At 58.3% G+C, this 27,209-nt stretch overlaps 2 protein-coding genes across 2 annotated transcripts; one reads left to right on the top strand and one right to left on the bottom strand.

Annotated features, from left to right (window-relative positions):
• The first annotated feature begins 490 nt into the window (after positions 1 to 490).
• Nrtn (neurturin) lies at positions 491 to 12,182 on the top strand. The gene is made up of 3 exons (XM_063228788.1): positions 491 to 827; positions 8,478 to 8,653; positions 11,591 to 12,182. Exons 2-3 carry the CDS (start codon positions 8,485 to 8,487, stop codon positions 12,013 to 12,015), a joined length of 594 nt encoding a protein of 197 aa, XP_063084858.1. The 5' UTR covers positions 491 to 827; positions 8,478 to 8,484; the 3' UTR covers positions 12,016 to 12,182.
• Positions 12,183 to 15,264: 3,082 nt separating this feature from the next.
• Positions 15,265 to 25,509, bottom strand: LOC134471056 (3-galactosyl-N-acetylglucosaminide 4-alpha-L-fucosyltransferase FUT3-like). The gene is made up of 2 exons (XM_063228779.1): positions 25,358 to 25,509; positions 15,265 to 16,482 (listed from the first exon to the last, which is right to left on the bottom strand). Exons 1-2 carry the CDS (start codon positions 25,460 to 25,462, stop codon positions 15,358 to 15,360), a joined length of 1,230 nt encoding a protein of 409 aa, XP_063084849.1. The 5' UTR covers positions 25,463 to 25,509; the 3' UTR covers positions 15,265 to 15,357.
• Positions 25,510 to 27,209: the final 1,700 nt, after the last annotated feature.

Genomic DNA, 27,209 nt, shown 5'->3' with positions numbered 1-27,209 from the left:
TCAGAGTGGACACTGGGGCTCTCAGTCCTCCGGGTAGAGATCTGGGGATGTTTCGGGGCTCCAGATTTTTGGAAGAGATGCCACAGGGATCCTCGGAATGGGCCTGGGAAACAATCCCCGGGGACATTCGTTCTGGGGGTTCCCCCAAGGGACGTTCCTGGAGATTTACTTTGCTGAAGGGGATTTGGAGGTACATGGTGGGGTATGGCAGTCAGGGGACACCGCAGACCCGGGCGATGAGGGAGCTGGGGGGGTCCCCTCTTTCGGGGAACGGATGTCTTGGGGGCCTGGATTTCCCGATGGGGGGCCGTCGGGGTCCCCGGGAGCTCTTTGTCACCGTCTGGGGGGTCCTCGCGACTCAGCCACCAGCGCCGCCGGAGGATCGGGGTGCGCCCCTCGGCGGCCGGCTGCGGGGGGCGGGGCCGCTCCTGGCCGGGAAACCCGAGCCGCCGCCCGCCCCGCCCCCGGCCCCGCCCCGCCCGCCGCCGTCCGCGGCAGCAGGGAGAGCGCGGTGCAGCCGCCGAGCGCCGCCGCCCGATCCCGGCCCGGGCCCGCTGCCCGCGCGACGTCCGTGCGCCCCGCGCCCCGCGCCCCGGAGACGCCGTCCGGGGCGCCCCCGCCTGCGCCCCTGCCGCCCTGATGGCCGCTGCCCGGGGCTGAGGGCGCCCGGGGGTGCGGCCGGGGGGACCCCATGGGCCGGCCCGCGCCGTGCACCCCCCGCGGCCGCCTCCTCCGGCCCGGGCCCCCCCGAGCTCCGCGGGCCCGGGCGGCCCGGATGGCGGGCGCGGCGGCCGGGGCCGGGGCTGGGTAGTCGGCGCCGCGAGCAGGTAAGCGGGCTGGGCGGGACGGGCGCGGGGTCCCCTGTCCGGGCCGGGGTGTCCGCCTGCCTGCGGAGGGCGGCGGGGGCGCGACAGGTCGGCGGGGTCCGGGTCCGGGTCCGGGGCGCGCTCCAGCCGCCCGACGGCGCGCGCGCGGTGCCCTCTGCGCCCGGGTGGGCGCCCCCCGGCGGCCCCGGAGCCCCCCGCCCGCCCCCCGCCAGGGCGAGACCCGGACGCCCCTCCGCTTGGGGTCCCCCGCGGCCTCGAGGGGGCTCGGGGCCCGCACAGCCCGGGAGGGGGCTGCCGTCGCGGCCAGCTGCGCGCAGAAGTAAACATCTGTCAGCCGCGGGCTCCTGCGCGCTCCCCGCGCGCCTGCCTGCCTGCCTGCCTGCCGGGGACACCGTGTCCTCCGGTGAGGGCCGGCCCTGGCGCAGCTCGCCAGCCCGTCCGTTTAGCCACAAGAGGGCGTGAAACCCCGCGGAGGGGGGTCCCTTAAGGGCAAAGATTGCGTTTGGGGGTGGGGTGGCCAGGCAAGCCTGCGCGCCCTGCTGTTGCCCCCCGAGGTCCTGGGTGACTTCAGGTCATTAGGCTCCGGGGTCTGCAGAGGGCCGGGGGGACAAATGACCTCTCCCCGGGGTCCGTGCTACCGAGCCACCTCCCTAGGAATCAGCACAGGTATTGGGGTGCAACAGCCAGGCTCACAGGTCTGCAAGGCTGGGTCACCCCAACCTGCAGGGTGCGGGAGACCGGGCCCCTCCCGCCTGCCTCACCCCCGCCCGGCTGCCCCGCCGTGCCCGGGTCCTACATCCGTCCGGGTTCCACCACGTTCTTTGTCTGTCTCCGGTGCCGGTGCCGCAGGCTGAGGAAGCCCCAGTGCGGTGGGCGGGCGGCGGCGTGACCAGCCCGGGCAGATTCCAGCTTCTGCAGCTCCCCTCCCCGCCCCCTCCCCACTGCTTTCATCCCGGGGCTTCTGAGGGTCAGAGTTCCCGAGCCCACTCTGCCCCCGGCCAGCTGCACAAAGCTAATTGTAGGGGCTCGGAGAAGAAAACAAAGTCCCCCTCTTCAGCCGGGGCGCGGTGTCTGACATGGCACCAGCGGCAGGAAATGCCCCCTCGGGCTTTGGGCCTCGATTTGCGGGGCGTTTGGGTGGAAGAAAGCACTTTCAAGAGTCTGGGGCGGAAGGAATCAAAAAATCAGGACAGGCACACAAACGCGAGGTTGTTTCAAGTGTGTGTTCAAAGGACAGTCCCCGTGCTCCGGGACCTCCAAGTGCCAGGGAAACAGGGCCACGCCCAGCTCCCCGGTCACGCGTGCGGGGCTCATCATGCCCCCCGGAATCCAAGGATGAATGCTTAGGGGCCGGGAGGTGCACAGGCAGCTCCCCGAGGCAGGAGGGGGTCCAGGGGGGTCAGGGGGGTGCTGCGGAGCCAACTTCTTACGGGAAGTTTTCTAGGGCCAAATCTGTGTTTAGCCAATAGCATTGCAAGCATGGGTGCTTAGGTAATGTTGGTCCAGTGAGGAAGCAGGTGTGTGTGGAGAGAACCAGGACCTTTTTTGGAAGAGATGGGTCAGGAGGTCCTGGTCACCTGCCTCAGTGACCTGATGCCTAGCTAGGCTTTATTGGACCAGGTGATACGGATCATAGGATGGTATTCGTCCTCCGGAGAGGTCATTCCATCTTTATTTTGAGGCCTGGACTTCGATGTGTGAGCCTCCAGCCACCACTGTGATGTGTTCTTGTCTCGGGCACTGACGTCTTGTGGGGGTTAGCCCTGTCTGATTGCCTATCATATTTCTACCTAACTTCGCTGTCTATAATATCAGGACACAGAGCTGGGTTTCCAGGTCCAGCCGGCAGGCCCCCAGCCTGGGCTCCCCATTTCACAGCTGGCAGGACGAGGTGGGGCGCAGAGTTGTATCTGTGTGCTGTGTTCTGGGCCGGCTCCCACGCGTGCACGGGGAGTGTGGGCTGAGCGTGGAGCGGTGGGCCGGGGACCCTTTGCTTGCCGAGTGTCCACGCCGTGGGGGTCCTGCGTGGGAAGTGGAGAGCCCGAACCGACTGTCCAGTTGCCTCATGCAGTCCAAGAGGAATCAGGCTGTAGAGCTGGGCAAGGTGACCACACTGTGATCCCAGCACTCAGGAGGCTGAGGCAGGAGGATCCTTGTGAGTTCGAGACCAGCCTGGGCTGCAAAGTGAGCTCAAGGCCAGGCTGACCTGCACAGCGAGACCCTGTCTCAAAAAGACCAAAAGAAAGAAAGAAAGAAAAGAAAAAGAGAGAGAGAATTAGGCTTCAGGCGAGCCCTGGAAGAAATGAGCAGGACCCGGCTTGCTCTCTCTCCTGGGAAACTGAGTCTGGAGGGGAAACAGCATGGGGGTCTAAATAAATAGCTCAGCTTGTTGCAGGAACCCAGGCTTGACTGAGTCCAGGGAGGTGACAGAAGCCCTGTCTGCGTCGCTGTGGGAATCCCAGCCTCGCCTGTGCTCTGTGCCTCGGTTTCCCCTGGTCAGCCGGCCAGCTGCCCCGGGCGGCGGCTTCCCGCTGCTCCCCGAGGACCCGCATCCCCTGAGCCCGCTCCGGGCGCCGCGCCAGCTGCTCAGCCGTGCCAGGCCTCATTAGCCTGATCCCGTCACCACCCCAGCCGCCCCCGCCGGCCACAGGTGCGCGCTCGCCGCCAGCCGCCTGTGTGGTCAAGGTGGGAATTTTACAGGCCGACAGCAGGGGGCCGGAAGCGCGGCTGCCGCCCAGCTCGCTCCCTGCCACCGCCGCCTGCTGTGCCCGGACTGTGCCCCTGGGCCACCCAGAGCCCCCAGCCGTTTCCCTCCTCCCTTTTCAGTCCGGGGGTGGAAGCCAGGGCCTGCAAACCGAGCTCCGTTCCCAACCCTGTTTATTTTTTATTGTCAAACAGAGTCTTGCTAAATTGCAGAGCTGCTCAGGCTGGCCTCAAGCTTGGGATCCTCCTGCCTCAGCCTCCCAGAGTGCAGGAATGACACGGCTGTGCCCGGCCCGGCCGGTTTACCTCTGGCCGAGGTTGTTCCAGCCACGCTCCTCTCTCTCAGGCGTTTCCCTGCCGGTTCTGCTCTGCTGTGTGTCTTTGAGAAAACCTCTCAACCCCTCTGGCCTCCGTACAGCAGGTCTGACAGCCTCTGTGGCTTCTGACCTCAGCCAGAGGGCTCTTGGGAAGTGGCTGTGGAGTTATTAAGAGACCTTGGCTTAACCTTGTTTTGCTGTGTGATTTTTGAGTCATCACGTAACCTCCCTGAGCCTCAGTTTCCCTATGTAGAAATCAGGCTGTCAGCATCTTTTTCAGGGGCTGTGAGCAGGACTGAATGTAGGGGAAAGCACTCAGCCTTAAGGCAACATTGTTGGCTATTAGTGTTATTATTACTCTTCTAGTTACACAGGCCAGTGACTATGTGGTTAGGAGCAGTGGGTGTGGGAACTAAGGCTTTGAAGAGTGACTAGGAGTTTGCTGAACCAGTGTTCCAATCCTGGCCTAGCCCTGGGCCGTGTGACCTTGAGCAAGTCACCTCACTTCTCTAGACCTCAGTTTTCTTATCTACCAAATGGGCTTGCTTTGGCAGTACATATTCCAAATGGAACAAAATAATTTATGCCCTTTTTATTTCCAGTATTGAGGGTTGAGCCCAAGGTCTTCCCATTGATGTGCACTTCCCAGCCCTTATTTATTTTAATTTTGAGGTAGAGTCTTGCTAAGTTGTCCGGCGGGATTTGGACTTGAGACCCTCCTGCCTCAGCCTCCTAAGGTGCTGTGATTACATGCACAGTGATTTTCACCAGCACCTGCAGACCCTCCCCCCCCCAAGGCGCCCTCCCTGCCTTCACACCCCTCGCTTAGACAAAGAAAGGCCCAGAGACAAGCTTGTGCGCTGGGACCTGATCCTCGGAGCAGTGGGGAGCCAGGATGGTTCCAGCAGGCGAGCAGCCCTCCCTTTCTAGGGCTGAGGAGAAGAGGCCGGGTTGGGCGCCCTCCCCTGGCCAGGAGCGGAAGGGAAGCGGGGGCGGGGGGGGGAGAGGCTCGCTCTCCCGCCCCAGAGCCTGGCCTCTGGCCCCCACAGACACTGCGTGCAAACATCTGTGCTGGCCAGATGTTCCTGGTTTGCCCCCAGATGTGCGTCGCCAGCCTGCAGCTGCCCCCGGCTCCCTGCCTGCCGGGTGGGGTGGGGCCGGGCCCTGGGGCCTCCGAGGGAGGGGGCCCCCTTTGGTCGCTTTGCGAGAGCCCTCGAGCCTCTCCTCTTGAGAGGCCCAGAGCCCAGGCCCACCCCTCACGGCGCCTCAGTTTCCCCACCCAGACAGCCCCGAGAGTGAGCCCAGCTGCAGGCCGAGCGGCTGCGAGGGCTGGCGGGGAAACTGAGTCGAGCCCACAGGTGCGTGGGTTTGAGGTCCCCATCATGCGGGCTGCCACTCTCAGGCCAGCAGGTGGTCACTGAATTCAGTAGCTCTCTAAATAGGGGCGGGCCCGATGCAGACCATTGTACAGGTGGAGAAACTGAGGCCCAGGGAGCCTGGTAATTAGCCAGAAGGGACAGAACTCCCAGGCCAGAGCCCTGCGCATGCGCACTCCCAGGTGCGTGGCATGCTCACGCATGCGCACGCGTGGCTTCACGGCTCACTAGCTCTATTGGTGGCCGTGACAGTCGGTCAGGCCCTTCCTGGGGTTCCAGGGGTGATTTGCATCACCCTTCGGCTGCAGATGGGGATACTGAGTCACCGAGGGGTCCTGAGTGAAGAGAAAGAGAGGGTGACATGGACAGACACCATGAAGCTAGAGGACCAGGGGAGGCAGTCTGGTGGAGGGGCTCTAAGAGCTAGAGCCTTGAAGGATGAATAGGAGTTTGCCAAATGGCAATAAGCCAATTCCCAGCTTCCCCAAAGTAGAAGAGATGACTGGGTGGAAAGAGGGGTCCCCTGACCTCCTACCTCTCCCTGGGAAGCGCCATGAAATAGCGCCCTCCCTCCGCCCAGTGGAGAGAACTCCCCGGCTGTGTGACTCTGAGCTACCCGAGGCCCCTCTCTGAGTCCCCGTTTCCCCTCCCTGCCCACCGGTCCCAGCACGAGTCTGCAGACCCCTGGTCCAGGTCCAGCCTGGGCGGTGGGAGTTCCCCAGCCTGTGGCCCTTATCCCCAGCAGGGAAGGGACCAAGCCCCACTAGGCAGCATGGGTGACCCCGGGCCCCCCACGTCCCCTGCCACACCTGCGCAACCCCCTCCTGGCCGGGTTGGTGGTGCCCGTAGAGAAACCAGTCGGGTGACCCCCACACAGAAAGGCTATTGTTAAGGCGGCTTATCAGCCTCCACTGCTGGGCCGAGCTTTCCTGTCTCCCTGGAGCTCCCATGGGGGTCTGGACCCAAGGCCGTCCTGGGCCTGCCCCCCCCATTAAACTCATAGTGGAAATTATCAGAATTAGGTCTCTTCCTGCCTAATTGGGAAACTGAGGCAAGCCACTCCCCAACTCAGGTGTGGGGGAGCAGGGGGCTGGGGGGGCCAGTGAAGTCTGGGTGGCTGTCTCTCCCTGTCTTTCCCTCCTGGTGGCCAGGCCGCCAGCAGCATTCGAAGTCCAAGCTGTGTGGCCTTAGGCAAATCACTTCACCTCTCTGGGCCCCAATGTTTCATCTTTTTCTTTCTTTTTGAGACAGGGTCTCGCTGCGTAGTTCAGGCTGACTTCGAACGCACTATAGCTCATTACAGCCTGGGCTGTTGTGGCGACCGGATTCGTGGTGGCCCTTCTGCCTCAGCCTCCCCCCGAATGCTGGGGTTACAGGTGCGCCCCCAGGCCCAGTATGTTTGCGTTTTGTGCATCTTGGGCCCACCGTGTCCTCCAGCCTGCACATCATAGGTGCTCAATAAACGTCGGATGGACGATGCGCGGATGCATGCATGGGTTTATTGGGAGCAGGACAGAGACCCGGAGGCGGAGGCCCGCAGCTTGGTGTACAGTTAGCGCTTAATAAAGGGGTGGGCGGGCCTCGCGAAGGGGCCTGGTGGGGAGTCGGCCACACACTGAGCCCTCGGACCCGGCATCAGCATCGGGGCTGCTATAATTTATGCATTTGCTGTCCTGGGGATTGAAGCCAGAGCCTTATCCCAACCACTTCCCAAGGCCTTTTATTTGGTATTTGGAGACAGGGTGTTGCTAAGTTGCCCGGGTTCGGCTTGAACTTGGGCTCCTCCCGCCTCCCAGAATAGAACCTGGGATCCAGCCACCCCGTGCCACGCCGTGTCTTCCCTTCCGTCCTTCTCCCTTCTGCAAGTGGCCGTGGAGCACCTGCCGCGTGCTCGGGAGTCCACTGAGCCCTCTTCCCATGTGCGGCTCACCGGCCCAGGAATTGCTTACTCCCGCGTCGGGAGCTCATCCCCTAACGCCAGCAACAGAGACAAAAATACAGAAATGCCCATCCCGGGCTGGGGGCGAGGCGGGAGGGCCTGGGCACACACACACACACACACACACACGCACGCGCACACACACACACACACACACACACACACGCACACACACACACGCACGCACGCACACGCCAAGCCGTACCAAATACCAGTAATGGAGGCAAGCCCCCCCTTCTGTGCCTCGGTTTCCCCAGCACTTTGCTGATGGTCCCCGGTGCAAATGAAGGCAAATCGCTCGCTGATAGACGCCGCGGCCTGCGCGGCCGGCGGTGTGCGCGTGGGGGCGCTGGCGACACCGGCCGAGCCCGCCTGCAGGGCTGCGGCGGCAGCCGTGCGCGCTCAGCTCGGAGCTGCTGTAAATGTTTACGCCGGGCGGGCGGCCAGGCTCCGGGACCCCAGGCGGCCTGCGGGAATGTAAACGCGGCCGGGGCACCGGCGCGGGGAGCGTCTGGGCCCGGAGGGGAGGCGCGGCGTTATTAAACACCTACTGTATGCAGCCCGCGCCAGCTCGGGCTGCGCCTTCACGGGAGGGGACATCAGGTGGTGGACCGCGGGGGCAGGCGGGGAGGCAGTCAGGGTGGGCGTCCTGGAGGAGGCGCTGTGGGAAGGGGGACTGCAGTGGGGGGATATGCAGCCTGTGCCAAGGCCCCGGGTGTGGCGCTCCGTGTTGGGGGCGGGCTGGCCATCGCTGCCCACTTTGGAGCATCGGTTTATCTCCCAGGAGGGGAAACTGAGGCTCCGAGAGAGTCAAGGAGTCATTCAAGGACATAAATAGTTGGGCGCAGGGTCAGCCCAGGTCCCTCCCACTCTCGTCCTGCAGCGCCACCTACCGGAAAGTTGGAAGGCCTCACCTCCCTGCACGTGCTGGATACGCCTGCGGCGTTGGGCCTCAGGGCCTTTGCACTGCTCTGCTCTCCCTCCCTACCGCAGACACTTCGCTCCGATGCCTGGCCAACTCCTACCCATGTTCAAGTCTGGGCTGTGCCATGGGCTTCTTAGGAAAACACCGCGGGACCCTGAAATGAGGGTGGCTCCCCATTACCCTGGCTCAGAGCCTGCCCTGTGCCTGGCAATACCTTATCATCGTGTTCCATGGTTCCCAGATGAATCATTTCGATGTTACTAATGATCATTAAGCATGGGGTGTTCAAAGGCAGGGGCCCCTCTGTGTGCAGCGCCCGGCACCCCGTTTGTCACCAAGGACACAGACGGACGAGGCTGGCGCCTAACCACCCCGTCCCCGTCCCCGCAGGCCGAGGATGCAGCGCTGGAAGGCGGCGGCCCTGGCTTCCGTGCTCTGTAGCTCTGTGCTGTCTCTGTGGATCTGTCGAGAGGGGCTGCTGCTCGGCCGCCGCCTGGGACCCGCGCTGGCCCCGCTGCGCCGCCCCCCGCGCACCCTGGACGCCCGGATCGCCCGCCTGGCTCAGTGTAAGCTGTGCCCTGCCCCGGGCGGCCACCGTGGGGGGGTTGCGGGCCCTGCCTTTCAGATGGGGGGAGAGGAGCTTGCAAATCCCCCCCCCTCCCGCGGGACTGGCTGGGGGTGCGGGGGAGGCTGGCTGCTGGCAACCGGGGTCCCTCAGCTTAGCTGTCACAAGGAATTAGGCGCTGGCCCTGAGGGGCCGTGGGGACCAGATGGAGATTAGACCTGGCTGTCAGCCTGGCCCTGCAGCGCAGCGGGGGGCCGGGGAGAGAGGGAGGCCGGATCCCAGGGTGACCTTCCGGATGTCAGGGACCAAGGACAGGCGACAGCGAGATCTGGAAACAGGCAGAGAAACCCAAAAAGGGACACAGAGACCCCCCAGTCCGGGGTAAGGACTGCCAGGCGCCCTGGGAATGCCCACCGCAGAGCACGGCCTTCGTTCGCCCAGCTCCTCACCTGGCCCCGGCGCCCATCAGGCCGCGGGTTCTGACCCCTCGTGCACACACGCATGGCCATGCAGGTGGCCGGGCGCAGATGCGGGCGTGCACGTGCGGGTGGGGCCCGGCAGGTCTCTGCTCGCCGGCTGGCGGCCCACACAGTCCTTTCTTGCCCTCACAATGGACAAGGGTGGCCTTGGGCAGGGGCTCTGGGCCCTTAAACCCCAGCACCCTGCGCTTCCTACGAGCAGAGTCCTTCCGAGGACACTGGGTCCCCAGACCTAAGCCAGCTTACGGGGGGGGGGGGCAGGTGGGAGCGGTTGCCTGTCTGTCTCATGTCCTGCTGTCCTTGGGCCCATAGTAGGTGGCCGGAGGGGTGGTGGGGAGATGGACAGAGTGGTTGCTGGCCCACCAAAACCCTGAACCAATTCCTCGAGGGTGGATTTTCCTTCTTAGTTCTGGGGATTGAATCCAGGGCCTTTGCAGTGAGCTACACACATCCCCAGCCCTTTTTAAAATTTGTATTTCATTTTTTGAGACGGGATCTAAGGTGCACAGTCTGGCCTTGACCGTGCAATCCTCCTGCCTCCTGAATGGCTGATGGCAAACGTCCATCATCAGGCCAAGCTGGGAGCAGTCTTGGGAAGACGAACAGGAACAGGGCGGAGGGGCTGGAGTCTCATCTCTGTTTTAGCAGACCCCTTGGAAACAGCCAGCCCTGCTGCAGGGAGGCAGGGACAGCCGGGTTATTTGTTGCTTCTGTGAAGTTCAAGTTTAACTGTGAACCAGTATTTTATTTGGCAACCCCGAGGTCACTTGGGGGAGGAAACACCACAGAATTCCTTTTGCAGTCCTGCAGGGAGAATGCAGGGCCTTTCCATGAGCTCCCGCATGTTTTTCGTTTTTGAGATAGGGTCTCTCTGTGTAGTTCAGACTGGCCTTGAACTAACTGTGTAACCCAGGCTGGCTTCTAACTCACACTGATCCTCCTCAGCTCCCACGTGCTGGGGTTACGGGCGTGCATCACCACACCTGGTAACCTCGGTCTTTTTTAAAATATTTTTTATTTTGGGACAGAATCACGCTAAGTCAGTCAGCTTCATGGTACAATTTTAAGCACCAGAAATGAGCTGGGCCCACAGCACTGTTCCACTCTCCTGTCTCCATCTTGGACTTAAGGGACACAGAATCTGCTGCCCCTGAGGTCCCCAGACACCCCCTTTTTCAGTCCAGTCCAAGACAGGGATGAAGCAGGATTCCTTGAGCAGACACGGAGACGGAGGCAGAGAGCAGGGACCTGGCAGGGATGAAAGTGCCAGAGCCCAAGCCAAGCTCGGAGCCAGGGTGTGTGTGTGTCTGAGAAGGGCCCCCCCACCCCCCTGCAGCGCAGACAGGGCAGCCTCCCCTCCCCGGACTCCCCAGGCCAGGTGCCGCGGCCTCGGCTCGGCCAGGATCTCCAGTCACGATTTCCTCTTCCATGGGCTCCTGGCCGCCATCCGCCCTCCCTCCTCGGGCGCTGCCAGCCATTCCAGAGCTTGCCCCACTCTCCGAGTGGCACTGCTGGGCAGGGCCAGCTCCTTGGGTCATAAATCTCGACCTGGAGCCCTGGGAATCTGTGACCTGAGGCAGCTCCTGGTGACTGGGAGAAGACCCTAGGACTGGACCAAATTTGGGCAAATGAGGGAGGCAGAGAGAAAGTCGGCCTGTCTGTCTTCTCTGCCACCTGCCAGGAAGTGACCTGGTTCTTGGTCACATCTCCCTCCTCCGGCTTCCCACAGTAGCCGCAGCCACCCACGCGGAGGCCTCGGGACAGAAACAAACGCTGTTTCTTTCCCACCCCCAGAAGCGGGATTGCCCCCAGGGCCTTTGCACTGAGCTAGCTCCCCAGCCCTGATTTTTCTCGAAGTCCATCTCGCTAAGTTGTCCGGGCTGGGCTGGACCTTGCGGTTCTTCTTCGTTAGCCTCCCAGAATGCTGGGCTGACAGGCGTGCGTGCCACCACTTGTCTCTTAGACAGAGAATGAAGAAACTGAGGGCCCTTGCAGCGAGCAGAAGGGAGGGCGCTTGAGAGGCGTCCCAAGGCTCGGAGACAGAATATGGGGGCTTTGGATGGGGACCCATGACAGCTCAGCTAAAGGGTAGGCACGGTCAGCCCCGCCGGGAGGAGACGCCCAACACTGCCCAGAGAGGGTGCGTCAGTGCCCCCGGGCAGCCGAGCACAGGCTAGGCGGGGCCACACACAATTGGGAAAGCAGACGGAGGGAAGGGAAGGTGGGCAGCAGTGGAGTGGGGGCCCAAAGGACGTGATTCGAGGCCCGGTTCAGCTCAGGTCAAGGTGCAGAGTCAAAGAAGAGCTACGTGCAGGGTCGAGAGGGGCGCGGTGGCAGAGTCCAAACGTGCACCTGCCAGTTCTGCCCAGAGAGGGTGCACGGATCTGGCCGTGGGTCCCAGCAAGGGCCCGGGGACGGGGCTGCAGGGGCCCACTGACCCCCCTCCTCTCTCCCCGCAGACCGAGCGCTGCTGCAGGGCGCCCCGGACGCCGTGGAGCTGCGAGAGCTGGCGCCCTGGGCCAGCCGCCCTTCAGGTCCGCGCCGTCGGGCGGGGCCCCGGCGGCGGCGCGCGCGTGCGCGGTCGGGGTCGCAGCCGTGTGGGCTGCGCGAGCTGGAGGTGCGCGTGAGCGAGCTAGGCCTGGGCTACGCGTCGGACGAGACGGTGCTGTTCCGCTACTGCGCAGGCGCGTGCGAGGCGTCCTCGCGCGTCTACGATCTGGGGCTACGGCGCCTGCGCCAGCAGCGGCGCGTGCGGCGGGAGCGGGTGCGCGCGCAGCCCTGCTGTCGCCCGACAGCCTACGAAGACGAGGTATCTTTCATGGACGTGCACAGCCGCTACCACACGGTGCACGAGCTGTCGGCGCGCGAGTGTGCCTGCGTGTGACCCTACCTCACTCTGCCTGGCAAGACGGCGGCGCTCTCCCTGCTCCCCCGACGGTACCCACCGGTCAGCATGGCCAGTCCTGCAAAAGACTGCGCATGTGCAGAGTACACCGTCGAGGCCGCGGGACTCTCGCGATAACTGTATTGAGATAAAGTGTGAGAACTCGTGCCTGGCTGGTGATTCAAGCTAGTACCTCTGGATCTCCCCTGGGAAAAGGGGAGCGCGTAGGCAGAACTCCTGAGGGCTGGCGGTGGGGACCCCATTTGCTTTGGGAAGAAAGAAAAGTAGATCCAAAGGGGGTCCTGTTTAGGGAGTACAAAAAAGAAAGTGGGGTCAGGTGTGGTGGTGGCTCCCTGCTGTTATCCCAGCATTTGAGAGGCTGAGGCAGGAGGATCTCGAGTTCAAAGCCAGCCTGGATAGTGCAGTAAGACTGTCTATACGCACACAAAAATATGCGTGTGGATGTTGTGATCAGGGCCCTCCTCCCCACCTTCCGATTGGCCCGGTGCTCCTCCCAGGTGTGCCCCCGGCTCACCTTCCTTCAGTGTGTGCTGGTGAGGGCCACTGCAGGTTGGAGAGGGAGACAGCCTGTATATGGTGAAGACAGTGGGGTCAAAGTGGACACAGGCCTCCCCTGCCCGGTAGGGCTGGTCGGCTGCTTGCAGGGCTCTCTCCTTTCACCAGCTAAAAATACTGTGCCCGCACGCTGCCCACCTCCGGGTGGGTGTAGGTCTGGGCAGGCGCCAGCCCTACGCAGCCCGAGGTCCGCGCCTGCTGGGGCAGAACTGGGTCTCCTGAGCCCTGGGTCTATAAAAGCCCTGAAGAGGGATTTACGATGGGCCTGCACAGAGAATCGCGGAAAAGCTCTGGGCCAGCTTTTGGATTTGTCCCCGGTGTCACCTTGATGCTTGGCAGACCCAGATGGCAGCGGGAGGCGGGGCGTTGTGTTCCTAGAGCTTGGGAGGGGTGTATGGGTGCCAGAGGCTGAGGAGTGGCGGGGGAGGGGCAGAGAGCGTGCACCCCTCCCCTCCTGGTCGTCGGACACCTCCGCAGGGTACAATCCCCCCCCAGCTTTCCTGAGGGGGGGACCCGACCCGCTGCCCCCTCCCACTGGGACACACCCCCTCCCTTGTGCCCCAGACTAGGGGCTCCAGGGGCGCTCTGCCCCACCTCTCCCAGGTAGCTCTAGAGGGCACAGGGCCCTTTTCTGCCTCTCTGAAACCAGGCGACTCTTGTAGGAACAGTCCTTTCTTCTCCAATACCTCTGAATTCAGGACTTCCTCAAAGCCTTCCCAGACTCTGTGCGCATCTATCTGAAAACTGAGGGCACCATCAGAAGCTATGCACCCCCTAACATGATGGTGCACGCCTCTAACACCAGCATTCAAGAGGCTGAAGCAGGAGCATCCCTGTGAGTTCAAGGCCAGCCTGGGCTACACAGTGAAACCATGTCTCCAAAATAAGTTTCCCCCTCCCCGGGAGAACCACCAGGCCTGTGGGTACACCGCACTTCACCCCCACTGCAATGGGAGACACTCGAGGCCGCTACGAAGCAAGACTTCATCCAAGGAGCCCTCCGGCCAGGGCTTGGTGGCCAGGCCCCCGCAGTGGGTGGTCTGCTTGGAAGGGAGTTGCAAGCCCGTGGCTGGCTGGGGTCCCCGCCCACCCCCACAGTCTTCTGACTCTGAGGTTTGGGCTGGTGGTGGATTCCGGCACTGTGTGGGCTGACTCAGCCCCGTTTTAGCAGAGGCCAGAGTCCCCAGATGCTGCGAAGGGCCAGTGGCTCAGAACCTCAGTTTCCCCATTCTGTCTGGTCCTGCGGTCCCCAAACCTCACAGGGGAAACAGTTCAGCCCCAGACAAAAAAAAGGGGGTAGATGGACCCTGGGACTGGGGGGCGGCAGTCAGGAAGCTCCCTGCGTCCGTGTGCGCGTGCGTGCAAGTGTGCGCATGCGCACACCTTCCCCAGGCCTGGTCTCCGCCAGCTGCAGCAGCGCCCTGAGCGCGGGGCGCTGGCACAGGCCACGCGATAACTGGAAACAGAGCTTCCGGTAGGCTCCCGGGGCCGGATTCTCATGACCCCAGGGTCAGGCCTTATGCCTGGAGGCTGCACACACCGCAGCCTCCCCCTCACACAGGGACACACACAGGGTCACACAGGTGCAGCCCGCGACACCGTTGCCTTCAGACACAGCCTCCCGCCAATGGCGGTGACAGACGCCTCGGTCCTGAGCGCCTGTCACCCCAACCTCCCAATGTGAGTCACACTGCATATGCTTCCAGGGAGACCGAGCTGCGTGCTTACGCCAGCCCTCCGCCCACACGCGCGCCGCACCCGCAGCGGCAGCCCAGCACTGCGCATGCGGAGTGTTCCAAGAGCAAGTTCACACGTCCGGACGCACACAGCCGGGCTCCCTCAACCAGGACACAGGGCAGGGCAGGGCGGTGTCCCAACCCTGCCCTGCTAGGACCCCCGACGGCCTGGCCGTCCACTCCCCACTGCCCTGGCCTTTGTCACCTCCTGGCAGCGCCCAGCCCCAGGATCCCCCTCCCAACAGGCTTGACCTTCAAGGCCACAGGAAGGTGAAGAACAGAGCCTTGCACACTCTTGACGTTGGGGTCACATCTTTCCCGGCCACAGGGGTCTCTTCAGGGCACCCGGGGTGATGAGCATGTGCCATGTTCCTGGCCTCTGCCCTCTAAACAAGGCCACTCTCTACCCACAGAATGACGGCGGAAAGTGACTCTGGACATTGACAGGAAAAGCACCCTGGGAAGAGATGGCTATTTTAGAACGAGAGGACACATGCATTTGCCTTGCATCACACCTGTCTGGAAAATGGGGACAGTGCTGTTTGCACTGCCTACAGTCAGTGAACAATGGCACGGGTGTGGCGAGCCATCTGGATGAACTCTTACCAATGAGTAGGACCCCAGGGAGCCAGCACCCTGGGAACAAGGGTTAGGTTCTGGGGTACCCAGCAGGTGAGGCCCTATAAGGTGAGTGCCCCAGAATCCAGTTCCTAGCAGCAGGTGACAGCCGAGCTACTGATGTGTCTGAAATCCAAGGTGTCCAGCAGGTGTGGCCTGAGACACATGAGACCCCAGGCTGGTGAGAGCCCAGGCAGGGGACACCCTTGAAAAGTGGGTGCCCAGCACATGAGACTCTGGCAGATGAATGTCAGCAGATGAGAGTCCCGGAGTCTTCTGCAGGTGATCCCATCACAAGGATCCCCTTTTTCTTGCAGGGGACACCTGCGTGTGAGACTTCCCGCAGGTAAGTTCTCCAGCAGAAGAGTCCCTTGCAGTGACATACCACGGGGGGGAGGGCATGCCAGCTGCGTCACTTGAACCAGGCTGCAATGCTGGCCACTGTCTGGTACCTGGGACCCTCCTGCAACCGCCAGCAGGCCTTGCAGAAAGCCAGGGTCCAGTTTCCGATGCCCACCTGCAGCGTGTCCCGCCAGCGGAAGTGGCGCAGGTATTGGGCGTCGTCCTGGTCCAGGGCCAGCAGGTGCTGCGCCAGGGCTCGGGGGCTCGGGAAGTCGTCCACGTGGATGAAGGCGTCAGGCGGCAGGACGCGCTCGTAGTTGGCGCGGCTGGGGCCCAGGACCACGGGCACGGCGGGCGCCCCCAGAGCATTGTTCCACAGCTTCTCGGTGATGTAGTCGGGGTGCTGCGAGTTCTCGAAGGCCAGGTAGAACTTGTAGCGGGCCAGGCGCTCCTGCATGTCCTGGCGGGGCAGGGGCAGGTGGCCCCTGCCGTACACGTCCACCGGGAGGTGCAGGCGCAGCTGGTTGTAGTACCCCACCCGGGCCGAGTTCTCCTTCCAGTTGGACACAACCCAGGCCACCAGCTTGGTCTTGGCCGTGAGGTTGAGGGGCGGGGCGGGGAGCTGGGCGTCCCGGGGCTCCAGCCAGCCGTAGGGCGTGAAGATGTCCGAGTCCCTGCGGTAGGACATGGTGAGGTTGAAGTAGCCATCCAGGGCCTCCAGCTGCCTGCAGTGGCTGGGGGACTCCAAGCTGAACCACACCCAGCGCTGGCCCGGTGGCCGAGGCGAAGGTGGCAGCTGCCTCTTGGGTTTGAAACTGATGTCCCGGTGGTGGACGATGACCGCATCGGCCTGGGGGTACACACTGCGGTTGGCGGTGATGCGGCAATCGGCTGTGCCCGGCCGCATCTCCGAGCAGCGGGACAGAGCCACTGGCTGGCCGAATGGCCAGGTCCACAGCAGGATGAGCAGGCCCCGGGGTGCGGGGGGCTGCGTGGTGGAAGCCAGCCCTGGGGTCCTCTGGGGAGTTGTGGGGACCACGTCTTCCGAGCTGGGCGCGGGTGTAGGGGACCCCGTGGGAGGGTCCCAGGTCACCCTCAGGTAAGAGAAGAAGCAGATGGACAAGAGCAGCTGTAAGAGCAGCCCGGAGAGACAGTGCCGCCAGGGACCCCGGAGCCACTCCATGGGCCAGGACAGCTGCGGGAGAGGGGAGGACACAGCGTTACAGGGGCAGGGACCGCGCCTGGGAAGAAGGTGACTGACCAGGTTAACCGCATTGGGGATGCCATCAGGAGCGTCACTGTCCTTCTTTAGGAATGAGGATTAAGATGACATGACTCGGCACAAGTGGAACTATCCCATGCAAACCCTGGCCCCAGAGAAACCTGGCCAAAAAGCCACAAGTGGCCACTCACATTGGTAAGGTCAGCACTGAGGAGGCTGAGGAGCGAGGACTGGGAGCTCCAGGCCAGCCTGCACCGGGTACCACATCTTCTCAAAGCCGCACCTGTGCTGCCCACAGACTCAGCCTGGACACAGCATGGCTCTCCGGAAAATCTGGGCAGAGACCGGCAGGTGGGCATTGGAATGGACACTGGGGACCAGCGAGCAGCTTCGAGGCCAATGGAACAAAGGTGGACACAGTCCACTGCAGTCCACCTGCTCAGTAGAGCATTGCTCGCGGAGACCAGGAAGGGAAGCCTGGACCCGCTAGCCAGGGCTGGAGGGCAAGGCCAAGAAAGCGAGGAGGAGCAGCCGCACACAGACACCCAGCTCAGGGCGCTGTGGCCAGGTGAACGCAGAGACCCTCCGTCCATTCACACGCACTGGACTGGGCTGTGGCTCAGGGTGAGCGCTGGGCTAGCAAACAGCAGGCCCTGTGTTCTGCTCCCAGCACTGCAGAAAAAGATGGAGTTTAAATCAAAAAAGCAAAAGGGGCTGGGGATTTAGCTCAGTGGCATAAGCGCCTGCCTTGCAAGGGTGCGGTCATGAGTTGGATCCTCAGAACTGATAAAAAAGGAAAAAACCAAAAAAACAAAAAAACAGATCAATTGAAAAATCAAGTGACAGAAGCTGGAGGGGAAGACAGAGTGGGGAGTTACTGTTTTTTGAGGCGCTTTGCTTTGTTTTTGTCTTTTTGACACCGGCTCTCTCTGCAGTCCGGGCTGGCCTTGAGCTCACTGTGTAGCCCAGGCTGGTCTCGGACTCACAATGACCCTCCTGCCTCAGCCTCCCGAGGGCTGGGATTGCAGCCGTGCACAATTGTGCTGGTGAGTTATTGTTTAATGCATATAGTGTTTCTGAAAATTCTCAGAGGTGGATGGTAGAGAAGGCAGCACAGCAGTCCCTCTTTCTCCCTCTGCTCCTTCCTCCCTCTCTGCCTCTCTGTCTCCCCTTTTACACAGGAATTGTGCCCTGGAAATGGGTGCAAGGAAAAAAAGGGCAGCATAAAAGCTGGTAGCAAAATACAGTCTCTCCAGGACCTGAAGTTGAAAGGCAGCAGCCTCCTGGGAAGCAAAGGAAGAGCTCCAGAAACCAACCAGAGCTGACCATCAGCCCAGAAAGCAGAGACACTGAAGGCAAAGCAGAAGAGAAGCAAGCGCCCTGGAATCCTGCCCTGGCTGTGGGAGAGGCCGAGCCCCACGCAGTCACCGTTCGCTTCCCCTGCCTGCCAGGTCCAGCTCCAGTCAGCTAAATACATCCTGTAGCTCAGGAGTGAAAAGCCAATGGAGACCTTCTCCTAAGTTAACACAGTCTGTTAGCTGGCAGAGTCCTCGGACCAGCCCAGGTTCTGCTCAGTTTCCTGCATTTTCCACTCTAACCGTTCGTTCCCTGTTTGAAAAACTAAATAAATACGGGCCGCCCAGAGACAGCCCTCGTCTCAGCCCCCAGAGGCTCGAACTCTGCAGAGGGTTTTGATCAACCTGGAGCCCTAAAATCCCACCACTGTCTCATTTATTTAAGCCTCTGCCATACACTTGTTTGGGAGATTGGGGACCCTGGCCAGGTCCCCAGTAATCAGAATAACTGGAGATTTCTCATGAGAAATAGAGAAGCTCTGGAGAGCTTAGAGTGAAGTCCTTCATTCAAGCCATAAAAGAATACAATAGTTAAACCAGACATTCATAGCCTGCAAAATTAGCTTGCAGAATCAATGGCAAAGTTTCCACAGCAAAGAAATTCATAACCCCTAAACCAACATTGCAGAAGATAGTCAAGAGTATGCTAGACAGGCAGACAGACTGACAGAGGAGCCACCTACCGCAAAGAGGTCACAAGGAAGTATAAATCTAAGTGGGATAGTATGAGCCAAAGAAAAACTAAAGCAATCAACACTGGAAAAACCAAGCAATGCCAGAATTCAGGACACACCTTGCACTGTCACTTTCAATGTCAGAGTTCTCAACTCCATAATCCAAAGACAAGGACGGGTGGATTTGATCCTAAACCCAAATGTACACGTCTCTTTCGTACAGGAGACACAATGCATCCAAAACAAACAGCACAGATTGAAAATGAAAGGGCAGAAAATGATTCCATTCAATCAAGGCCTCAAAACAAACAAGCTTGAGGTCCTGAGTCCAAGGCTCAGTACAAAAAAAATGCAGATAGACACCAATATAATCATACAAAGGAACTTCAGTACCCCACTCTATCAACTAAGGTAAGCAGAAAAAAATCAGAAAAGGACTATCAGTGTTAAACTACAGCATTAAAAATGATTCAACAGGTATCTGCAGATTGTACCATCCAACAACAGAATTCACATTTTTCTTTTCTTTTCTTTTTTTTTGTCTTTTTCATTTTTATCAGTACCAGGGATGGAACTCACAACCGCTTGCTTGCAAGGCAGGTGGTTATGCCACTGAGCTAAATCCCCAGCCCCAGAATCCACATTTTCCCAACATCACATGAAACCTTGTCCAAAATAGGCCATAGTTTGTGCCATAAAGCATGCCTAAGTAAATGCAAAAGCATTGAAGTAATCCTGAATTATACCAGAAGAAAACTAGAAATCAACAGAGTAAGCCACAGAAACTATGCAAACACATGAAGATTAAACAATAGGTTACTCATAACCAGGGAACCAACAATAATTCAAGGAAGAAATTGAGTTTCTAGAATTGAATGACTATAGAAGTGTAAAACACCAAGCTTATGGGACAGAGCTGGGCAGGGTGGTGCACACCTGTCGTCCCAGCTCTCAGGAGGCTGAGGCAGGAGGATCGCTGTGAGTTTGAGCTACAAAGTGAGCTCAAGACCAGCCCAAACTGCACACTGAGACCCTGTCTCACAAAGACCAAAAAAAAAAAAAAAAAAAAGAAAGAAAGAAAAGGAAAAAGAAAAAAACTCCCGTGACATAGTGGAGGCATTTTTAAGAGCAAAGTTTATAGCTATAAATGAAATCATCAACTGGTAGCATAACCCCCCCAAAATGTGATGATTTCTGTAAAGGTTCTAGAGACACAGAAAGGTAGGGCCTGCCTCCCACTGATGCAAGCAACCAGTGCCAGAGGCCAGGCCCCACCACGTGAGGTGTGACAGCTGCCTCCTCCAAGCTGGTCTAGATTTCCCTCCCCATAGCCCAGGGCAGTGGGGGCAGGACTAACCAACTGCCCTGATCCTGGAGAGGAGGGACAACCAGAGCCCGAGGCTGTGGACACTGTCCACCTCAACTCTTACACTCCTATCTGAGGTCAGTGTCCAGCAGAGACCGGAAGGCTGACACCATTTCCTGCCCACCACTGGGAGAAAGGTCATGCACTGAACGCCTTGGGTGTGACCAATCCGGGGTGAACGGACACAGGGCTGTGACCGGCTGAGCTCCAGACACAGATCTTGGAAACAAACCACTCCTTCAAATGCACAGGAAGTTTTTCTTTGACTTGGTCTTTTCTGATTTTTCTATTTTCATCTTTTCTTCATTGCATTCTGTGGGATTTGGGGTCTACCCCTCCCCTGCCTTCCTTTTTGTTTTTTGGAGACAGGGTCTCACTGAGCAGTCCTGGCGGCCTCCGTCTCTAGGGGACCCTCCTGCCCCAGCCCCACCTCACTTTTTTCTCTTTTGCATTCCCCATTGATACTTTTTTCAAATTTTGCTTCTCTCATTCTCTGGTTTTTCACCTCCCCAACTTTTTCTAATACCACTGTTAAGGCGCATGAATGTGCAGGCACCTCGTTAATGATGCCATTGCTGCTGACTGCTGCTCTGTCAGCAGAGGGAAGTTGTGCTGGGTGAACTTTTACTGTGGATCAACAGTGGATGCCTCTGACTGTTCACAGTGCCGTTTTTGGATACACTGTTTGTCCCTAAGGTTCGCCAACACAAGTTTGTATTTGATGCAGGAATGGCGCACGGTTTCTCACCACAGCCCAGGGGTCATAGCTGCTCACTGCTGTCACAGCTGTTAATGGCTATTAGTTGGTTTTCTTGAGATGGCACTATCTGCCTGCCTTGGACCCTTAATGGTACCGTGGCCCATCCTAGAGAAAAGGTTATTTGCCCAAACAATGGAGGAGGCTGACTCTGGGGACGGGCAGAGGCTGGTACTTAGTCATGTCCCGGAGGCGCTCACTGAAAGGCGGACATGCGCCAACGCGGTCTCCACACTGGAAACAAAGCGGTGCCCTGCAACCAGCTCGCACGCTTCAGCACGAATGCCAAGCAAACGAAAACAAAGCTGGCAGCCACGCCTGCAGCCAACCTTCCAAAGCTCCCAACCCTAACCCAGCCTCCGTTTGATCCATGAGGTGTCAAAGGGGAGGAAACCAAAAGGCACACACCCAGGTTGTTTGAAAGGATATCAGGGGGATAACAGATCAATAAGGCACTTAGCAAGCTCACAGGAGGTATCAGTAAACAGATACTGGGCCAAATAAAATTATCTTGGCAAGGCACCAGAAGACACTAATTAAAAGCTAACAGAGCTAAACAAAACAATGCAAAACATGAATGACCAGCATAGAAGAGAACTAGCATCCATCAAGAGACTCCAAACAGAAAATCGAGAGATCAAAAATTCTATCATCAAAAAAAAATTATATCAAGCTGAGGATTTAGCTCAGCGGAATAAGCACCTGCCTTGCAAGCGCATGATTGTGAGTTCGATCCCCAGTACCCATAAAAAAAAAAAAGAGAGAGCCATCAAAAATTCTATCAAGAGAGTGCACAGCAGAATTGATTGCTGTGGGTGGCACACGCCTGAATCCCAGCCTCAGGAGGCTGAGGCAGGAGGATCAAAGTGAGTTCAAGGTCAGCCTGGGTTGCATAGCAAATTCAAGGCCAGCCTGCACTACAAAGTGAGACCCTGTCTCAAAAGAAAAAATAAGCCAGGCATGGTGGTTCACGCCTATAATCCCACTACTCGGAAGGCTGAGGCAGGAGGATCATGGCGAGTTTCAGACCATGAGCCTGGGCTACAAAGTGAGCTCAAAGCCAGCCTGGACTGCATAGAGACCCTGTCTCAAAAAGACAAAGAAAAAAAAGAATGCTATTCATACCACTTAAAATTTATAACAATAGTCACCAAATACATTTCACTCAATAAAAAGATACTTATATTTGTGGATTCCTTTAAAACATCTTACAAATAGTGGTGGCTCGTTTGTGCAGGGTTTGCAAAACGTCAGGATGCTTTTGGCTTTTTCTGCGGCCACAGTGGCCCTCGTTTTCTCAGATAGTCACGTGGGTATTGCTGGCAGCTCCAGCTAGTGGAATGATCAACTTAAAACCTGAGCCAGCTGGCAGCAAGACATACAAATCACTGCCCCGTCATGTGTGTGCTAATGAGTAGTACCTTTCAGACAGTAAGAGAACTCGAGAGATGGATCCAACAGCTTCCAGGTGATGCAAAGAAGGCTGGTCTGAGATTACTTGGAATTTAGAGTAAGGGTTGAAACAGTAATAAAAACCCCAGCCATTGGGACACGTCCACGCCCAGACAGACTCCCTGCAGAATTCCACACAAACCTCAGGGAAGACCTAATGCCGACACTTCGTTAAGCTCTGTGACGGACCAGAAAGGGAAGGGGTGCTCCCCAACTTTCCTGGAAGCTAGAATTACCCCAATTCCCAAACCAGGCAGGAATCCAACCTAAAAAGAAAAGTATAAACCAATCTCTTTAATGAACAGAGACACAGACATTCTCAACAAACAGAATCCAACGAATCTTCAAGAAGATCAAACATCAGGACCACGTAGACTTCATTCCAGGAATGCAAGGATGGTTCGAGTTACGCAAGTCAGCAGATAAAACGCACCACAGGAACAGAAGCAAGGACATCAAACAGACACGGGCAAAGCCTTTACAAACCCCTCACCCTTTCACATAACGATACTGAGGAAAGTGCATATTCTAGGACCTCACTGCAGTCTGACAAAAGCCACATTAAAGGGGAAAAGTGAAAATTTTCCCTCCAAAAGCAAGAACAAGACAAAGACATCCCCGTCAGCACCTCTGTGCAACACAGTACCAAACATGAGCAAGGACGGTATGCAGGGAAAGAAATAAAATAAGGAGACGCATAGGAAAGCAGGACGTCACATGACCACGTGCTGGGTACATGATTTGTGTACAGAAAATCCCCCAAAATGCACTGAAAGGGTTCCTAAAGCAATAGCTACATTGAATAACGTAGCCGGTTACAAAGTCAACATGTCAAAATGCAGAATGTCCCTGTACACTGAACCTGCTGAGCAGAAAGTCGGGAAAAATGCCAGTCACAGTAGCACCCAGAAACATTAAACACATAGCAGTTCACTGAAACAAGGAAGTGCGACACGACCACAGTGACAGCGCCAGCGCTCTGGAACAGGAAACTGCAGTGCACACCTAAACTGGAAAGGTGACGGGGCGGGTGGCTCACGCCTGTAACCTCAACATGTGGGAGGCTGAGGCAGGACGACTGTTATGCGGCCAAGTTCAGCCTGAACCACACAGCGAGACCCTGCTCAAGCAACAACAACAGAAAGCAGAAAGATGCCCCTTGCTCCTGGGTAGGCAGAAGCAATGTATCAAAATGGCCACACTTCAAGGCTGACATACAGATTTAACACAATCCTAATCAAATACTAACAGCATTCTTGGCAGAACTGGGGAAAACAATCTTAAAGTTCATATGGAAATAAGAGAGGCCCGAAACAACAAAAGCCATCTTGAGTAACAAGGGTAAACGGGGACGCATCGCAGTTCCAGGCTTGAAAGTATGTTACAGAGCTACGGTGACAAAAACAGTGTGGTTAAAACACAACAAAACCCCAGCATGTACTGACACAAAAAGCAGCATGAGGGCCAGGAAACAGAAGAGAGGGTACAGAAACTACCACAGGCACATTCACTATTTAATCTTTGACAAAAGGGCTAAAAACATCCACCGAAGCAAGACAGCCTCTGTAATGAGTGGTGCTGGGAAAACTGACAGGAGATTGAGTGCAGACCTGTCATCTCTCACCATGTACTAAACTAAAATAAAAATGGATCAAAGAAGGAAATTTTAAAACAGAAGCACTTATCCTGCTGGAATAGAAAAACAGGTAAATCTTTTGACATCATAGGTGTAGACAAGGACTTTCTGAGCAGAACCCTGGTTGCACAGGAAATACAGGACTGAGAACCAGCTAATGGGGTCATTTCAAATTTAAAAGCTTCTGCACAGCAAAAAATGACTGAAGAAAAGACAACCTACACGATGCAAAGAAACTAAAAAATTAGACCCCCTACTTAAATAAGAGACCCAGTCACAAAATAGTAAAATGAATACACAAGCCACACAAGAAAGGTAAATGACCAATAAATACATGAAGAGGTGCCCACCATCACTCTGCATTAGAGAGTTGCAAATTAAAAAACACTGAGGGTTCGTCCTGATGATGGCTGTCATCAGGAAATCAAACAACAAATGCTGGTGAGTGTGAAGGAGAAAATGAACCCCTCTGCTCTGTAGGTAAATATAAAGTGGCGTAGGCACTCTGGAAATCAGTGTGCAGAGTCCTCAGGAAGCCCAAACTAGAAATTCCATTTGGCCCCGACGTCCCCCATTCTAGGTACCTTCTCAGACGCATTGGGGACATCACGCTAGCTAAGTCTGCAAGCGGTGTAAGATTCGAGGGGCAGGTAAAGCGAGGCAATCTCCCACGATGGAGAATTATCGTGCCTTAAAGATATACCGGGGTGAGTCGTCTGTAGGCAACTGAGGGCACCCTGAACCATGATGCTAGGTAAAAAAATCCAATGCACAGGCTTACACGCTGTATGATTTCTCTTCCATGAGAATCTTGAATTAAAAAGGATCAAAATCAAAAGTAGATCATGGGAAGCAGGGGACAGGGCTCTCTCAGATGGGAGGGGATGGAGCGTTGGCGTGAGGGAGGGACGGGGACCAGAGGAAGAATTAAGATGTGCTGTGCACAGGTCCAGCTCCCCACAGGGAATGGAAGCACGGCAGCCTGAACATATGTGCTAATAAAAATAAAAAACACAGCTGGGGGTGGTGGTGCTCGCCAGTCATCCCAGCACTTGGGAAGCTGAGGCAGGAGGGTCACAGTGAGTACTAGGCCAATCTGGACTGCACAGCGAGACCCTGCCTAAAAAATCACATGCACTTGCCATGCACGTGGACATGCGTCTGTGGTGGCCGCTCCTCAGAGACAGTCCAGGCCTGGGCAGGGGCTTGGGCGAGGGTGGAACGGGAGAACCAAAGCCTGGGATGAGATGTCACCCAGCCCGGACAGCAAAATGTTTTTCCTAAAAAACTGAAAAATGGCCTTTTTTGCCTGCATATTTTAGAGACAGACTCTTCCCAATTTTCCCAGGAAGGCCACAGACTCGGGATCCCCTTGCCTCAGCCTCCAAAGTGCTGGCATGCGTCACCAAACCTAGCTGAAGGTGCCACTCGGGGGGGACATCATGGTGAAGGCGAGACATGCCCAGAGACACACACGGACCAAAGCCTCCATGGGAGCAGCCAGGCTGCAGGAAGACGGGAAGGCAGGGGCGTGGACACGAGGGGAGAGGCCCAGCCTGGAGTCACCAGGGCGCTGGGGGGTTGAGAATCTGTCCTGAGAGCCCTTACCTGGGAGGCAAAGACAAGGGACAGCTGCTTCTTGCGGCGATGATGGCAGAAGGAAGTGGAGCCACGGCCAGCGCTCGGCCCAGTCTGGCCCTCTGCACCGGGCATCAGGTGACCTTTCTGTATGGCCCTGGCCTCTCACCCAAAAGCCAACAGCAGGGCTCCTCTAATCCTTCCCAATTACACTTGGGAAGACTGTTGGGTTGGGCAAAGTCCAAGGCCCCACCTCGGCCTGGGCCATGCTGGGTGTCTCTGGGCTCCTGGCCGGCTGCTCCTCCAGTTCGAAGTGGGAGTGGAGCCCGTGGTTCTCAGACAGGGTTCCATGATGGCCCCGGGGTTTCCTGGGTGGCAGGGCGGGGGCGGCAGCCCCACGTTTGCGGTTCCCCACTCCTTTCCTCTCCTGTCTATCCTGGAACATTCCGCCGTGCTGAGGGGTTAGTCACTGCGGGCAATCACCAATATTAATAAATTGGCATAACATCCGTTGAGAAAGCCAGGCGCCTTAGGGTGGCGCCCTCCTGCAGTCCGGGCACTCGCGCGGGAGGCTGAGGCAGGAGGGTGGCTGCAAACTTGAAGTCAGACTCGGCCACAGAGAGCCCAGGGCCAGGCTGAATTACACAGGGCGACTCAGGCGCACAGAGACACAATGACGGGGTGAGCAAGAAAGCAACTGCGGGGCCGGCGCGGGCCTGCGCGGTTTGCGGCGAGGGCCAGCATGGCTTCGGGGCAGATTAATCTTTACGCCAGTGGCCAGAGCCCAGGCCAGCAACAGCCCGAGACGTTCTGGGGCCTCCAAGCACGAAATAGGGCAGCAGCCGAGGCCGCGGTGCAGCCCTCCGGCGCTCAGGGCTGGCGGGGAGCAGCCGGCCTGCACCCCTTCCGAGGGGCTCCGGAGCTGCGCCCCACCCCGCCGCGGGCGCCCTGACCGGCCCCGGCCACGGGGCCCCGAGTAATACAGCAGACGCGCCCGGAGCAGGAGGCGGCAGGCCGGACCCGGACCCGATCCTGCCGCCTCCCAACCCAGGGGAGCGCGCGGGGCACGGCACCATTACCGTCAGGGGGCGTCCGCTCCTCTCCACAAGACGCCTTTGGAAGAAGGGAGGGGCGCCGTGGCGGGCCGAGCCAGGGGGAAGGATCTGGGCCCACTGAGAGCAACCCCGAGCCCCCACAGCTGCCCTTCCAGAAGGTTCCCTGGCTTCAGCCCCGCCCCCTCACTCGAGAGCCCACCCCCGCTGGGGCCGCCCTGGAGCCCTGCACCAATCACAGCCCTGGGCTCGGACCAATCACCGGCCTGCAGCTGCTATATAAGCAACACTGGCCCGCATGCACGCACGCAGGCACTCCAGAGTCAGTCTAGGTGGTCGCTTGCCATGCAGGGTCTCCTCTACTGAGGCAAGGCTTCTGTTAAAGCGGGCTTGCTCTGGGGCCCCGCTCTGGATAATTTCTCAGGCGCGAGTGCTCGGAGAGTCCTGTGAATCTACTCAGGATTCTTATCCTGCGGTGTGGACGGAGCAGTGGCCTCAAGAGAAAGAATAAGCCAAGCTAAGCGGGGTTAGCCCTTAGAGCCCCAGAGACCTGCAGACGACAGAGGTCAGCAACAGGGCCGGCACCAGGCAGAGTTGGCCTAGCATGTCCAGCACAAGCCAGTGAGAGCCAGCAACAGCTGGAAGCCACATCGACCAGCAGCCAGCAGGATCAGCTGCTGACATCCAGCATTATCCGATGTCCCCTAGTGGAGCTGCATGTTGCCGATTTGTAATTTCCATGTGAACTGAGCAAAAGAATCCTCAGTGGGTTGTGATCAGTTTCATGATGACCAAGTGCGTTTCACCTAGAAGACGGTTTCTACTATTAC

Source organism: Cavia porcellus, unplaced genomic scaffold (assembly GCF_034190915.1).
Source record: "Cavia porcellus strain 051 isolate PalLab524CR breed Dunkin Hartley unplaced genomic scaffold, mCavPor4.1 scaffold_17, whole genome shotgun sequence".
Classification (NCBI taxonomy): Eukaryota; Metazoa; Chordata; class Mammalia; order Rodentia; family Caviidae; genus Cavia; species Cavia porcellus.
The sequence above is the reverse complement of the archived record's forward strand: the minus strand, read 5'-3'. Positions and strand labels throughout refer to the sequence as shown.

What these genes read in the sequence shown, in the direction of transcription:
- Nrtn (XM_063228788.1), top strand. Translation starts at nt 8,485, where the DNA reads ATGCAGCGCTGGAAGGCGGCGGCCCTGGCTTCCGTGCTCTGTAGCTCT. An exon ending in GATCGCCCGCCTGGCTCAGT is followed by an intron (nt 8,654 to 11,590) that starts GTAAGCTGTGCC and finishes CTCTCCCCGCAG; the next exon opens with ACCGAGCGCTGCTGCAGGGC.
- LOC134471056 (XM_063228779.1), bottom strand. Translation starts at nt 25,462, where the DNA reads ATGCCCGGTGCAGAGGGCCAGACTGGGCCGAGCGCTGGCCGTGGCTCC. An exon ending in CCCTTGTCTTTGCCTCCCAG is followed by an intron (nt 16,483 to 25,357) that starts GTAAGGGCTCTC and finishes CCTCTCCCGCAG; the next exon opens with CTGTCCTGGCCCATGGAGTG.